At 41.0% G+C, this 16,445-nt stretch overlaps 1 protein-coding gene across 1 annotated transcript in view; it reads left to right on the top strand.

Moving 5' to 3' along the window:
- Positions 1 to 948: 948 nt before the first annotated feature.
- The window catches only part of LOC138949003 (kinesin-like protein KIF14), a 57,850-nt gene continuing 42,353 nt past the window's right edge, over positions 949 to 16,445 (top strand). Inside the window, exons 1-6 of the mRNA XM_070320697.1 lie at positions 949 to 2,154; positions 3,634 to 3,888; positions 9,096 to 9,186; positions 12,410 to 12,508; positions 13,254 to 13,337; positions 15,739 to 15,846. Coding sequence (XP_070176798.1) covers positions 1,391 to 2,154; positions 3,634 to 3,888; positions 9,096 to 9,186; positions 12,410 to 12,508; positions 13,254 to 13,337; positions 15,739 to 15,846 — 1,401 coding nt within the window. The 5' untranslated portion in view covers positions 949 to 1,390. The remainder of the gene's footprint in view (positions 2,155 to 3,633; positions 3,889 to 9,095; positions 9,187 to 12,409; positions 12,509 to 13,253; positions 13,338 to 15,738; positions 15,847 to 16,445) is intronic.

Genomic DNA, 16,445 nt, shown 5'->3' with positions numbered 1-16,445 from the left:
AGCACGAAGCCCTTCCATTGGATGAAGTTTGGCAGACTTTTGCAATTCGCCTTCTGATTGGATCTCCTTTTTTGTGTGATTGGTTCTCTTAAAGAGAAGCAATTGCTGTCAAAATCATATTTCTGAATGTGTTGTTGCTTCCCTTCAATCAGGATTGGCTCCTTGACGAATAGAGGATCATAGAGTGATACAGCTGTGAAAAATATACGTTGAAAATAAAATGCTTTGCAATAATGCCCATCACGATCACGAAAACAAATGACGATCACGATCACGAGACTTGATTTTTTTGTCATCACGGATCACGGCCAAAGTCCCATCACGATCACAGAAATTGAAATTTCGGCAATCACGGTCACAGAAAGGTCAAAAAACGCCAATCACGATCACGATTTTAAACCCTTTGGGGCCCTCCTATATCCCTCATTTTATTTCCTTCAGTTTCAAGACTGAGGAGAAAAGATACGTTTGCGCTGTAATGATAATAATCAAAATACAAAAAAATACAAGTTAAAAAACCTCTAAGCTCTTATAAGACAAGGTTACTTTGCCAATGTCCAAAAGCATCATTCATCAAAGCAAAATCGATACTGCGAAAACATTCGGCATTTTGTGTGCAACCAGTGACAGTGTCAGTGTCGCTCAATGCGGAACATGGGAGACAACCTCTGCAAATTAGACAAACCAGAGAGAATGGGAGAGCACTCGTGTGCCCAAGCGTTGCTTGCGTTCATTAAAATTGACGTAAGTTTGCTTTGTGTCTGGTTTACAGAATTCACACTTTAAATAATGCACACCTACGTGCATTAATTTGTGTAACTGTTAGTCTACTTAGTTTTTGTTTCTTAGCCGAATTTTGTCTTTGAGGTTTCAAATCTCGCGCAAAGGCCTTTCTGAAAAGCAACCAATCACAGCACACAGCGGAAGTCGAATGGCGGCGAGGAGAAAGAGATTCAAAATGAACTCGGCAGCACTGGACGGATTAGACACGCTTCATTAGGCATAATCCAACTGAAAGAACTGGAAAGAGTAGTATGTGTTCATGGAAGGCTTATGGTCGGACCGTTGGAATTCTTGACTCTAACACGGAATACTTGTCTGAGACACACTGAACTTGTTATTGGCCCAGACTACCTAGGGTTTGAAGAATGCTGGCCAGCTTTCGTCAGCAAATCGATGGACTTGCAACTTCTTGGCAAAGGAGTGAAGTTATGAATTTGGAGGGTTCATCTTTGCAGTTATAATCAGTTTCGGGTGGATTAGATATGTTTTCGTAGCTCACGTTCAACGTATGTATGTGAGGTGATTTTGCTGAATAGCAGAAATTTGTCTGCCGATCGGAAGACAGACGCAGACATCACGGATACAGTGACAACACACGGACAGATCGATGGCGTATACGTCTCCCATGAAACAAGCCCGAGGCAAACGACACTTGCCCGATGTCCCGGTGGACAGTCCGGGCGTAAAAGGGGTCAGTTTCAACAGTAATGTGGTGGAGACTTCTATCGGTGGAACGCAAACTGTTGCCAAAATGAAAGGCGATCCGCTAGCACCAGTGACAGGCAGCAAAAACTTGGCGAGTACCCACACTGGTGTGGCATCACAAAACCAGATTGCTAGTAATGTGATCTCTGGTAAGGGTTTGACTCCAGCTTGTCAAACTCGTCAGGCAAAGGGCCAAGAGTCGAGGGAGGAAGCAGAAAACAAGGAGAATGTGGAAAAGACAGACGACACAAGAACCCCCAGGATGAAAACCGTGCAACAGTCTAAACCAGTGACTGACGATGATGCCGTGTTTGCTTCCCCGATAGGTCGTCCTGCAAAGGCAGCGTTGTTGATCAAAGAATTTGAAAAGTTCACGCCCACCAGACCAAATCATGATAACGTGCGAAGAACGACACAGGAGTATCTTGATCAAGTTCCACAAAATTTTGTCACACCTCCCCAACACCAGTTGAGACGACACACACTGGAGACAAGAGTGTTTGAAACTCCTGATTGTTATCGGTCTGTGCAAATGGAAACTCCAAGGAAACCGTACTTGGATTTAATTCCAGGAACCGATGATTCCATGACGGAGGCAGATGGTGGGGAGGGAGAAGACAGCTGCAGCATCATGGTTGCAGTCCGAGTGAGACCGTATAGTCAGAGGTGAGTGATAACAATTGAGGTCTAACAAATGACGTATCACAACGTGCGCGGTCGTCCTTGGCGGTCAAGAAAGCCGCGGGCGCCGCCGCGATAATTGCGCAGACGACACTTCTAGACGGCCAATATGTTTTGTGCGCATCACGTGCTCCACATAAATCGGCCGGAAACGAAGCAATTGGGAAACCTGGATTAACAGGATTGCGTTTGGTTTTGCTGAGCATGATTGATGATATTCTTGTGTAACGTACATTTTGATAATGTAGTCATTGGGGTTATGGTAGTGTTACTGCATGTGTGTTAATCACTGTTGATGATAGTGTTACTGAATTGTAAACCTCAGGTGAAATTGATCATTACGACATTAGTAAATTATAAAGTAATAGATTACATTACAAAAGTTGGCAATTCTTTTACTGAGTACTAAATTATATTTTTACAGACACTGACAGGTATGAGGTAACCTTAACCGTCACTATTCTTTTTCTTGGCGTAAACAAACATGGTTGTAAATGTCTTTATCAGTATCAGTATCACCAGTACAGACTAAAGCAGAAAAGGTCAGTGTAGGTCTACTGTTATTTCACCCTGATAGTGCTATGCAAGAGGCACCATTCACTTGGTTAGTACAACAGGTTTTGACTACATGGGGAGATGTGTACAATCAGTTCTCAATCATGGAATCAATGGCCCCTTAACCTTCCCTTCATGGTCCATTGGCTTTGCCTGTTTGAAGCTGGTCACACATGCTGACCACACTTATCACACCTCCTTTATCAGTATTGGTCAAGCCAGGGGGCTGGGGCACCTCCTGATGGGAAGCAGAACCGCTTTTCTTACACTTTAAATCTGAAGAGAGACCTTGTTAGAAGGATGCCGGGAGAAGGGGAATACTATGACTCCGAGTATTTCATGTACTATGAGCTGGAGGAGGGGATGGTCATATTTGTACAATTTTGTTCTGTGGTTTTAAGTTAACCGTTGCCAAATCTTCCCGTAAAATTGCTGCATGCACTTTAACTTATCGTGATCCTTGTAATGTTCAAGCTGTTGATTTTTAATTGTAGAGTATGTAACAATAACATGTATGAAATTTCAGGACCAAATACATGTATACAGATACATGTGAAAACATGCATGGCTTTTTGTTGTTGTTGTTAATGTTATCGTTGCTGTACTTATAATTAATTGTTTTATCATCTTTTTCCTCTACCTATGCCCCAACCCCACCCACTGACTTACCCACCCGTACCCCCTCCCTCCCTTTTGTTTTTCTGGACTGTTGTAACTTGTATGGTTGGACATAACTTATTTTATTTTTTAGTATAAATGAAGACAAACTTTGATATAATTTCTCAGTATTCAGTATCCATCAATTTTTGCAAAAAGGAAGTTAAATGCTCCCTTTATTATTATTATTTTTCATAATATGTATTAAGATATTAAGTAATGAACAGGTGTGCCTGTGTATTTCATTTTCAGAGAGCTCTCTGACCCCAACGTGAAGCGGGTGGTGTCAATGGGCGGCAATGAAACAACGGTGACGACAGACGGTGGCAATGTTCATAGATTCGCCTTTGACTTCTCCTTCTGGTCATTTGATCAGGAAAATGGGGATTTTGCGTGCCAGGGCCAGGTTTACACCAGTCTTGCTCAGCCGCTGCTGGGAAAAGCCTTCGAAGGTTACAACACCTGTCTGTTTGCTTATGGCCAGACTGGCAGTGGAAAAAGTTACAGGTGTGTCATTTAGACATTTTGTGAGGGAAATTGTGTATAAGCTAAGCGGGGATGTAGCTCAGTCGGTAGCGCGCTGGATTTGTATCCAGTTGGCCGCTGTCAGCGTGAGTTCGTCCCCACTTTCGGCAAGAGATTTATTTCTCAGAGTCAACTTTGTGTGCAGACTCCTCGGTGTCCGAACACCCCCGTGTGTACAGGGCTCGACAATAACGAATGCCCGACAGCCCGGGGCAAGCGTTTGAACCTGTCGGGCAAGTAAACCTTATGACCAGCTGCCCGACGGGGCAAGTGACAATATGTCAGGCCAAAAAAAATAATAGGTGTGGTTACGGTAACATAGCCAAAACAAATAGGGTAGGAAGGTAGGCAATCACTTTTTTTTTTAAAACTTTTTTTTCTAATGTGTACAAATTAAACCTACTTGACAGGGAAATAAGTGTGCGACTCGGGCGCTTTCGCTTTCATTGCGTTTTCTGCACTCGTTTACTTGTTTTTTGGGGTATTTTTTTGACAAATGTAATAAAAAGTTATAGGGTCGGCCCCCAAAAATAGGGTAGGTCGGGTTACCGTAACCACACCTATTTTTTTTTTAGGCCTCAGTGAAAATTAAAATGTATTCAAATACCTTGGCGTACAAAGGACCAAACTTCCGAAGAACAAGACTCTTCCAATGTTTCCCCCAATGTTATCGATCGCTTCTGCTAACCGGAAATGCTTTCGTTCATGTATTCACCCCATTCAGGAATTTCCGATTTGGTGACATTTCTTTAATCTAACGCGGCTTCTCATTGGTTTAGGTCACGGCTAAGAGCCAATCAATGAAGAGCTATCTGAAAACTGAGAAGCACAGTTCAAAATGGCTTCGCAGTCGTCGATGTTTTCCTTTTTAACAACTTCAAAGCGCGGTGTAGATGACACAGACGATGGTTCGAAACGAAAATCCCAGAAGAAGGCATTCGAGGCCTGTCGTGACCGGAAATTCCTCTCATCTTGGCTTACGGAGTCAGTGTGTTACTGTTTGCGTTACTCCGTTTTATTGTTTTATATCTCATTCTCTATTTAGTTTATTGTGGCAAGTAAAAAAAAATGGGGCAAGTAGTTTTGATGTGTACTTGCCCGACAGGGCAAGTTGTCAGAAAAGTTAATGTCAAGGCCTGGTGCACACACAAGCACAAGACCAAGTGCGCACGAAAAAGATCCTGTAATCCATGTCCGAGTTCGGTGGGTTATAGAAACACGAAAATACCCAGCATGCTTCCTCCGAAAACGGCGTATGGCTGCCTAAATGGCGGGGTAAAAAACGGTCATACACGTAAAATTCCACTCGTGCAAAAAAACACGAGTGTACTTGGGAGTTTCAGCCCACGAACGCAGAAGAAGAAGTGTATAAGCTGTTGACTGCAGCAGAATGTTTGCATGGTTTCTTTGAATTATAACTACAAGTATAAAACACTGTGAAAATGAAATGCCAAAAACTTGAAAGTAATTTACACTGGGAACACAGAAGAAGAAGAAAGTAATTTACAAATTTGAAGTCCTACGAATTGACCAAATGCTTATAAACGATTGTTCTGCGTACGCCTGGGGCAGGCTACAGCTGTGTATCTGACAATAATGCCATAATGTGTTGCCAATCACAAAATTGTCTAGCATTCACAGGGAGTGTTTGAACCTAGGTGATAGCGATCATTCACAGAGAAAGGTTCAGCGGTACAAAAGAGCATTGTCAAGATGGAAAACAGATAAGATTAGCCCCTGTCTCAATATTGACGAGGAAGAAGTTTGTTGTCGGAGCTCAGAACAGTAGCCAAGTCTGTTCATACCGCCTGGATTCAACAGTCATTTTCTTGAAGTTGAGCAGGGATCTGTTTTGTTTACACTGTCCCCAAAACTAAACTAAATACAAAATCATCAGGTCTAATGTTTCATGGTACATGTATGATGATTTTAAGGCAATAGCAACAAAAATTATTTTGGATGTCAAGGAGAGAAAAAAAGGTCGATGTATTGTGAATGGATGCCGTGTGTCAAAGAGGCAATATGTTAAAAATAAAATGTAGAGACTTGTTAATTGTGACAATTTTTTGGTGGAGTATCTGGCACCAATTGCCCTTAATCTGAGCCAGTTTGTGTCATGGAATTGGAATAAACATTTCAGGCCCTCACGGCCTTATTCACTTGCTTCCAATATTGATGTATTGATCAATTACTATTAGTTCTGGGAGAGGGACCACTTGAGGGATTGTTCAAACATTGACCCTGTATCAACTTGAGTTTTAAACACCACAGGCAATGAGGCATTGTCACACCTTGCACGACGTTAGAACTGATAGTGATACTGATAGAAACGAGCCTGAAGATAATGATTTTCACAGACTGTCTGAAGACTTTCAGTGACTGACTGGTGGGTGTCACAGTCGGAGTGTAGAGAACTGGGAATGTGAGCTAAGCTGCTTTAGTGCTGATCTAGGTGTGTAGTACTACCATTGTAGTGCAGCACAATGCCAGTCTGCCTCAGTGCCTGTATTGACTTATTCACTGCCCTGGGCTGTCCCTGGCTTAGGCCTTAAAAAAAAAAATAGGTGTGGTTACGGTAACCCGACCTACCCTATTTTTAGGGGCCGACCCTATAACTTTTTATTACATTTGTCAAAAAACACACAAAAAAACAAGAAAACGAGTGCAGAAAACGCAATGAAAGCGAAAGCGCCCGAGTCGCACACTTATTTCCCTGTCAAGTAGGTTTAATTTGTACACATTAGAACAAAAAAAAGTGATTGCCTACCTTCCTACCCTATTTTTTTTTGGCTATGTTACCTTAACCACACCTATTTTTTATTTATTTTTTGCCTTACCACCATTCTCTTTGCTGTTATTGTTTGGAAATAATGTTCTGCAAAAAGGGATTAGGCCAACAAAAAAAGATTCTCATCATTTTCACGAGTTTTCATTCACAAGCACCTGGCAAATAAATCTCATGTTCCCCAGGCAATAAATCCCCGGGTCACCATAGTTGCAGGAAGCAGGTTATACATGGATAATCAAAAGCAAACCCAATAGAAACGCTCGGGGATTCTTCGGCTCTTTTCATTGGTGTTTCCCCAGACCTAAACAGACGACACGACACTGCTTTGCAAAGTTCCAAAACAGAACTGGCAAAAGTAAACAAAAGGCAAAACTACTTCATGAAAGGTCATACATTCATCAAAAACAAATGAAACCTAGCGATATGTTTTGTCTTCTTACAGAGTCATGGAGTGCGTGTATCTGTGTTTCGATACACAGACCGAACGTCAAGTTCAAGTAAAACGACCCCTGACACACACATTTTGACCCGTGCACAAGACGTTGTATCGATAAACGAAGCACAAATAAGAAACAATAATAAAAGCAAAGAAAATAGCAACAAGATATGCAAACATCTAACAAAGCCGAGCAAGCAGAATGACAGGTCTAATGAAAAACAAAGAGGTACTGAGTCAGAAACAAGATCGCGATTCTTTCCTTCGCTGCACGACGCAAATCTTCTGTGACCTTTGACCAAACGTAGCTTCCACATTCGATCACTCAGCTTAATATTTACAACAGAAAGCCGAGGGGTGGAATACCGAGATGAACCTACAGAACTGTGCATCCTCAAACCTGACATATTCATCCCAACATTTAATGAACTCAAAAACACAGAAAGTTGCTTTCACACGCCAGCTCATTCTGATAATCCTCGCTCCACGGCTATCGTTGATTGCCAGTGGTTATCAAACCGGGACTCGTGTGGTTATCAGCACGGAACCCGTGTTTCAAAGCATGGCTCCCTGGGTTGATTGTGCACTTATTTTCTCACTACCAAAATGATGACAAAAACGATGTTTGGTGGTTTGTTGACAGACCAGCTTTTTTGTCGGTCCTCGGGGGGCATATCGACTTTTGTTTCATATTTATTGACCGCGGCCTTCGGCCTTGGTCAATAAATATGAAACAAAAGACGATATGCTCCCCCTCAGACCGACAAAAAAGCTGGTCTGTCAACAACCCATCAAACATCTTATACTATTCTGTTTACGGTAACATAGGCCCAAAAAATAGGGTCAGTAGGTCGGGATTTTTTTTTTCAAAAAACATATTTTTAAGTTATTTTGCAAAAAAAAAAACACTTTTTTTTTTCTTTTTTTTTCCCAAATGCAAAAGAAAGGTCTAAGGTTGCGCGAAAAAATAGGGTCGGTCGGGATACCGTAAAGAGACTTTTTTTTTTGGCCTTACATGTTGGGTCAAGTCATGCACAGGTCTGGAAATGTTTGCAAACATGTTTGGAGATGTTAAGTTAAAGGGTGGGTGATTCGTTCACAAGTATACATGGGCTGACAATCAGAAACAAATTGCGGGCTTGCCTGCAGTGGTAATAAGAAAATCTGGCAAGCGAACAGAACACTTTTCTGTTTTTTGTGTTGTTTTCTGCTTTCAAATCAGTTTCATCCTTGTGAAAGTTTTACGGAAGACCTGGTGAGAATTCTGACAGTGGCAGCCAAGTCCATCACTGCATGCTATCCCCAGGACAATAAGCATAAAAGAATCCCCCACCTCACCCTCCGCAAAAAAAAAACCCACCCCAAAAACAACTCCAAGCACCGAAAGTGGTGTTTGGAAAGTCACTGTTCTGAGAGTGAAGTTGGTATTTCTAGCTCTGAGCATCCCTAGAGAATTTATGTACAAGAATGTAGGTCTGTCGGGCATGGGAATTGTCCTCGAATCTGAGGATTTCTGAGAAAAGCTACACATAAGTCCTCCGAGAGAAAAAATTCCTCTTCCGAGAAAAATATCGAGGAACAAAATCGAAAAACTGAGACAATCTGCCTTAGTATGACTAATGTCCTCCATAAAACCGTCCTCTCTTTTAGTAAGATTCCGCCTGCGTGAGTCACTTTTGCAAACAAAGAGTAAGTCACAGTGCATTCAAAAATATTAATTAAGTTAAAAGATTAAAATGATCGTTGGTAACTGGCAATACAAAACATGCATTAAATATGGTCAAGTGTTTTGCTGTGTAAAATTCATGAAACATACTCGCAGAATGCGCTAGATTGCACAGATTTTTAACTAGATTTCAGAAAAATTCTAGTTTTCCCTAGTTTTCCGAGATTTTTCTTTCAATCAATTCCCATGCCTGGTCTGTACTGCTGTATAAGCTTTGTGTGTTCTTCATATTTGTGCAGCATCATGGGGCATGGTCAAGACACTGGCATCATCCCCAGGTTCTGTGAGGAGCTGTTCAGCAGAGCGGTCAGAGCCAGCAATAAAGACAAGGTCAGTTTACCACAGATTGCATTGACCGCAAGTTTACCGTATTTTACCAAAAAATGGTGTCAAAATGCCATTAATGAAAGCACCTGCCAGTCGTTCCGGCATGTTAATATTTCATCTGATACATTTTTTTTTTTAGACATGTAATATAATATAATCGCTGTATTTTGGACTTCGTTTGACTGGTTATCCATTTTATATACATCATAAGCATTAAATTAAAAGGACTGAAAATTAAGCTCACAAAATTGTACCCATCTTTGTAGAACGACTCACAAAACATTGGCAAGATTTTAGGTAATCAGTTTGCGTGCATTATCACTGAGTCATGTAGGAAAGGAAGACGACTAGTCAAGTGGCTCAGACATATACAATATGAACAGCTTAGCAAACGTTGTCAGAGAGGCCGATACTTGAGTGTACATACATGTACATACCCGCACACTGACACAGCTCTTGAGATTCAGTGCTGTATCCAAGTTCTTACAATGGTTACAATTATGACAAGAACATAGCTACACTTGCCTTACAGCATGCATATGACTAGTGTTATCTAGCAGTTGGTTAACAGATGTTTGTTTCCAATGACAAGAACACAAAAAAGTTATGGTTGGGACCTTTTTTTTAGGGTTAAACTTAAAGTCTTCTTTTTTTTCCCAAGCGCATGAAACTTTGTATTGGCTGTAACTCTCATGTGTCCGGTATTGGCGTTAACCGGTAATTACCGGTATTTTACCGGTTGAAATGAGAAAATACCGGAACAAAATTGGCTGCCGATATGACCTACTGGTTGACTTTTAGAACTACCGTTTTTTTTCGCTGGTAAAACAACAAAACCAGTACTCTGAGTTGGACTCTTACTGGTTCCAATGACCAGCCTACCGTTTTCTTTCTGGACAGTTTGCATCATAAAACTTTGCGTACCAGTTTGAAAAATACTAGCGCCATCACTGGTGTCTGAGCTGTGTGACCCCTTGGATGTCTTAGAAGACTCGCTTTTTTTGTTAAGTCTGCAAAATCAAATTGTATGTTTTGTTTTTTTAAGTGTTAAAAAAAAGTTCTAGGGTTCGGAAGCAAACAAAATGGTTGAACAGGGAACTTTTAGGCACAATCTCATTGTCACAGATTGAAGTAAGTTAGACTCTGTTACTGTTACTGTGTTTACATGAGCACTGGTTTTCCCCCTTTTGTCCACGCTACAAGGGCAGGAGTTAGTATTCAGGCCTATAATCTCTCTGGCCCTTCTGCATTCATACTGCAGTATTGACCAAATTGCTACATTAGTCACAGAAAATATTATTCTTGGCTGTCTCATAGTGCTCAGTGGTTTTACACACTCAGTGCCCTGAATGTACATTCTAAAAAGCCATTAGTACGCATTACACCCCCAGCCACAGAAATGACCATTGAGTTGCCAGTGGACTGTTAGGGCTTACCCCTGACTGGTCAAAGATCTCACTAATGTGTTGGCACTGTGACCATTTCTGTGATTGGTCGATGATAGGGTCAAGAGTTGTGACGACTGTTGTGAGTGGACGAATGTGAGGTTACATTTTGGGTAAAGTGGAGCGTGTCTGGCGGTGATGTTTTCATAACAAATTAAGACATGAGTCATTGAGTGCTAATTTCTGGCACCTTTTTGTTGTTTAGATAGTGTTATACTATCAGCTGTGTGCAGGGATTGGCTTGGGCGTCGGTCATTGGTCTTTTGCCATGTTAAATTCGGAAAAGACCGACACACATGGGTCTCAATCCGTCAACTGACCGATAGACATGCAGCAGAGTCAGTCAGCTCGTCTTATTTTTGTCTGCTGGTTTTTTTTTCGTTTTTTTTCCCCTTCCTTACTTAATTGAAATAAATATGGTTATTGTGTCCTCAGACCTTTTATTCCTCTTCGTGTAAGACTAAGAACATTGCCATTGGAAAATAAACAAGAAAATGAAGAAATGAATTGAATTTTCCTCTCATTTGTACATTGTAAACAACTTTCAGAAGTTTCTCCTCACTGCCGTAATGCACAATTGCGGCAGTCCCATGGTGGAAGGAAAGGTTTTTTTCTTGACTGATTGGTTTGCAAAATGACTGATTGATTCATGGCTGAGTCAGTCAATGGACCTCTAGTGGACAAAACTCAAGCCAATCCCTGTGTATGCTATGTGACGCCATTGCTTGTGGAATAAATGTCTGTTCATGTCGGTTAGTGTTTAATGCCAGCGTTTAGCCTGGGAGAAAAAGGCAATGGGACATTTGTCCCACTCAACCGAATTCCGATGGGACATAGTCGAAGGCAAGAAGCGCCAAAGAGGCCTGTACGCGTTTTGACCAAAGATGCAAAATGGTGCAATATGGTGCCATTTGAGAATTAGTCGCTATATCGTGTTATCTGTGTGTGTGTGTGTGTGTGTGTGTGTGTGTTTAATCCGATGTAAAGTCTACATTTGGTGGCGCAGTGGTATGTAATCTCAATGCGCCTTTTGACGCACTGAAGGGAATTGTGATGGGACATTTTCAGATTTAATGCGCCAATGGCGCAGGGCGCACTGGTAAATGAAACCCTGTAATGCAGACTTTGTTTGCAGGGTAATGTTTTTTTATTGTTGTGCTCATGCAGACTTTAGGTAACAAAATACTTTGCTGTTGTACGGGTTAAATTGTTTCATTTACCTACCCAGTGTTGAATTATATTTAAATGCTTCATGAACATGATAGTCTTCCATCACAATGCAATCACTTCAATTCAACAGAAAAATAAACACACATGCTAGGGTGAAAAGAGACTACAAACTACATACTCCTTTGGAAGTGACGACATGAGTCAGAAAGAGAGAGCAGAAATATAATAAAACTGTTCTCTCTCTCTCTCTCTCTCTCTCTCTCTCTCTCTCTCTCTCTCTCTCTCTCTCTCTCTCTCTCTCTCTTTCTCTCTCTCTCTCTCTCTCTCTCTCTCTCTCTCTCTCTCTCTCTCTCTCTCTCTCTCTCTCTCTCTCTCTCTGAAGAACAGGCAAACACAAACAACTGTCTTATTGCTCCCTCTCTCCCTCCCTGTTACCTCCTCCACATGTCCTCTCTGATTTAACTTTGCAGGTGTTTTGTGTTTGCGGTCATGGTCAAGCAGGTATCGCTCACTGAACTTGTTTCCAGCTGCATGCAGATGACTGCTCTGTAGATTGTTTCAGTTTTGAACCATGTTTAAATGTGAACATGATCTTTTTTTCTTTGTTTCAGGTGAAGATCAGTGTAGAGATCAGCTTCTTTGAGATCTACAATGAGAAGATTCATGATCTGCTGGCGTCTTCCAAAGAGAAAAATGGAAAGAAAGCAACGGTAAGTTGGAAAAGAGAAAGCAAATAAATAGCGCTTTGCTCATTATCAAGCAAATGATGCATCATGCGTGCACAGTTTTGGCTCACTCAAGTTACTGTAAGACTTCAGTAAGATTAAATATTTGTAGAAACTGAAATGTTAGGTTGAACTTTAATCAGTGTGTGACGGGTGCAGTGGCGTGGTGGTAAGACGTCGGCCTCCTAATCGGGAGGTCGTGAGTTCGAATCCCGGTCGCTGCCACCTGGTCGGTTAAGAGTGGAGATTTTTCCGATCTCCCAGGTCAACTTATGTGCAGACCTGCTAGTGACTTAACCCCCTTCGTGTATACACGCAAGCACAAGACCAAGTGCGCTCGGAAAAGATCTGTAATCCATGTCAGAGTTCGGTGGGTTATGGAAACACGAAAATACCCAGCATGCCTACTCAACGAAAGCGGAGTGAAGCTGACTATGCTCTCAGAGTATAGTTTGGGGAACCCAAATGGGCAAACGAGCTCACACGTAACCAGAAAATTCTTGAACGCTGAAGAAGAAGAATAATCAGTGTGTGTGTGTGTGCTGTTAACATTATTCTTTTACTTCTAAGTGTGCATCAGTATGAGTGAACATGATTCAGTGTCTGTTTGTGTCCAGGTATTACAACAACAGAGTATGATCATTGGTAATTTATTTGGTTGTTCAACTTCAAGGACTTTGTCAATAACTCCTGTTCTCAACTGAACTTTACGTCTTTCTTTTTTCCTCAGTTGAAGGTGCGAGAACACCCAGTGTTGGGACCTTACGTGGAAGGACTGTCCACTTTTGTGGTCAACTCTTTTGAAGATGTAGAGGTGAGAACTGGGTGTAGTTGTAGCTCTCATGGTCAGTGTATTGTAATAGACTGTCAGATGTTGCCAATGCAACTTCCACAAAAATTGAGAAAGTCAGGAGTTTTAACTTTTAAGTACATGTGTATGAAGTCTCTACTCTGTGATTGTTATTGTCTCCATGCTTTTTTTCATGACAGATTTATTAACTCTTTTTGAGTCACTTGAGAAAAAGTGACTCTATGTAATCGGTCAGTGTTAGTCTGTCCGGCCGGCCGTCCGGCCGGCCGTCCGTAGACACCACCTTAACGTTGGACTTTTCTCGGAAACTATCAAAGCGATCGGGCTCATATTTTGTTTAGTCGTGACCTCCAATGACCTCTACACTTTAACGATGGTTTCGTTGACCTTTGACCTTTTTCAAGGTCACAGGTCAGCGTCAAAGGAAAAATTAGACATTTTATATCTTTGACAAAGTTCATCGGATGTGATTGAAACTTTGTAGGATTATTCTTTACATCAAAGTATTTACATCTGTAGCCTTTTACGAACGTTATCAGAAAAACAAGGGAGATAACTACCCTTTTCTGTTCGGCAACACACAACTTAACGTTGGGCTTTTCTCGGAAACTATAAAAGTGACCGGGCTCAAATTTTATGTGAACGTGACTCCCAGTGACCTCTACACTTTGACGTCTGCTTTGGTGACCTTTGACCTTTTTCAAGGTCACAGGTATGTCTTGAAGGAAAAAAATTGAAATATCATATCTCTGAAACTATTCATCGGATTTGATTCAAACTTTATAGGATTATTCTTTACATCAAATTATTTACATCTGTATTGTGTTGTGAATAGCAATTTCTTCCTGTCCATCTGATGCCTCATATAATATTCAGAACTGCGAAAGTGACTCGATCGAGCGTTTGCTCTTCTTGTTATTAGTGTTACACGACACTTGAGATTGCCACAAGTTCTCAAACGTCGTATAGTTGTGTTCTTTTATTCTACGTCGCCCGTCTTCGCAGCAGCAGAAAACAACTCGTCAAATTGAGTTCGAGGATTTATTTAGCATTCCATACATACAACTGCACATCGTAGCAGAACTCAAAGCCTCTTAACATACAAATCGCGCTGGCCTATATAGTAAATACTCAATCTCGAGAATATTCCAGACCGAACATGATACAACTAAAATTAGATGAACTGTCCATGGACTAGAATAGTGACATTCTCTGTGACGTACATCAAAAGCGCCGACGCACTTAATCCGAGCGAACGCCACGAACCCACGACTCAAAACAACGTGGTAAACAACTTGTTTTGACAGGACTAGAAAGTTCACCTGCATTCTCGTCCAAACATAAATATTGTGTTTACAAAATATAATATCGGTACTTTCCCACAAAGTACAAATAAGTCAACTACATGCAACACACAAAACTGAACCAAAGTTCAGCAACGGTAGCGTTGCCTAACAATTAGTAATATCTGGCAAACTGCTGGATGTCTTTGTTCAACTATTGCTATATTAAAAGAAAAATGTTGTCGCTCATTTTAGTTGTTTTTTTATGAACATTAAAACCATGTCAATTTATTCTGTTTACAGATATTGTTTTATTAGTTGCAAGCTACTGTTAGAAAAAAATGTCAGAGTATTTAATCCAGAAATATAAACAAACATGTATTTGTATGTTTTTGTGTTGTAGTAACTAGTATACAGTCTTGTTCCACGCCTCGGTCTTCGGTCATTGATGCATATTTTACTTGATCTGATGCATTGTTCTGACCCAGACTGGTCGACTGTCGGATTGTTTTAACATGTAGGGGGTCTTCTGACCATTAATTTTTCCACTGAGCGGACAAACCAGGACGTCATTTGGACCTATTCATATGTTCAATCCATGTCCAACTGACCTTTTTCCCTATGAGTCTGGGAACTTCTCTCTTCTTCTTCTTCTTCTTCTTCGTTCATGGGCTGAAACTCCCACGTTCACTCATGGGTTTTTTTTGCACGACTGGATTTGTACGCGTATTACCGTTTTTACCCTGCCATTCCCGCCACATATGCTGATTTCGGGGGAGGCTGTGAAAAACACTGAATATATATATATGGTATTTCCTTGTTTTCACTAGCTATTTTATTCATGTTTTTATTACTTAGTTAAAGGAAGAATCGTTTGTAATGTATGTTTCTTCTTCTTCTTGGCGTTCGCAGTTGTAATGTATGTTTGATGGTGTATGCTTTTAATTAAGCGTTGCTGACTATGAATATAGATGTAAATGCTTGTATAACTGTGTTTTAATTTTAAATGTGTCAAGCGCAAAGAGCATAATTGTAAAGTTATGATGTTACGCTGTATAAATGCTTATTTATTATTATTATTATTATTATTCTATATATTACTTAGATGTGATATGTTTCAGGGGTGGATCACTCTGGGCACCAAGAACCGTGCCACAGCAGCGACAGGGATGAACGACAAGAGTAGTCGCTCACACTCCGTCTTCACCATTGTGCTCACGCAGACCAAGGTATGTATGGGCAGTTTTGTCGGTCTAGGTTGTTGTAAATAGTGTTGGCACTGATGTGTTGTGTGAAGCCGATGTTGGGGAGCCTTGTGGTAGGCTTCTTAGTTGATGAATTTATTTAGCTAGTAAGTTTTTGATGAATTTAGTTAGCTAGTTAGTTAGTTGATGAATTTAGTTAGCTAGTCAGTTGAAACCCAGCCAGCCTTTTTATTTTGGGTTACAAAACAGGAGATGTGCACGGAGTAGTTCTCATACACACACATACACACACACACACACACACACACACACACACACACACAAATAGCTATGCACATGCACACATGCAGGCTTGTGAACACACATTCACCCAACATTCTCCAAACATGTATTGAGCAAGCAACAGCCATAGTCTTGGCAAAACACACATGCTATTGGTTTAAACAGCATTTTATTCACATTCATTTTTGACTCACATGCGAAGCAAAAGTGAGTCTATGTACTCACCCGAGTCGTCCGTCCGTCCGGAAAACTTTAACGTTGGATATTTCTTGGACACTATTCAGTCTATCAGTATCAAATTTGGCAAGATGGTGTATGATGACAAGGCCCCAAAAAACATT

The sequence above is a fragment of the Littorina saxatilis genome, linkage group LG15 (assembly GCF_037325665.1).
Source record: "Littorina saxatilis isolate snail1 linkage group LG15, US_GU_Lsax_2.0, whole genome shotgun sequence".
Lineage (NCBI taxonomy): Eukaryota > Metazoa > Mollusca > Gastropoda > Littorinimorpha > Littorinidae > Littorina > Littorina saxatilis.
Note: the sequence above shows the minus strand (reverse complement) of the source record. Positions and strands in the feature narration are given on the sequence as shown.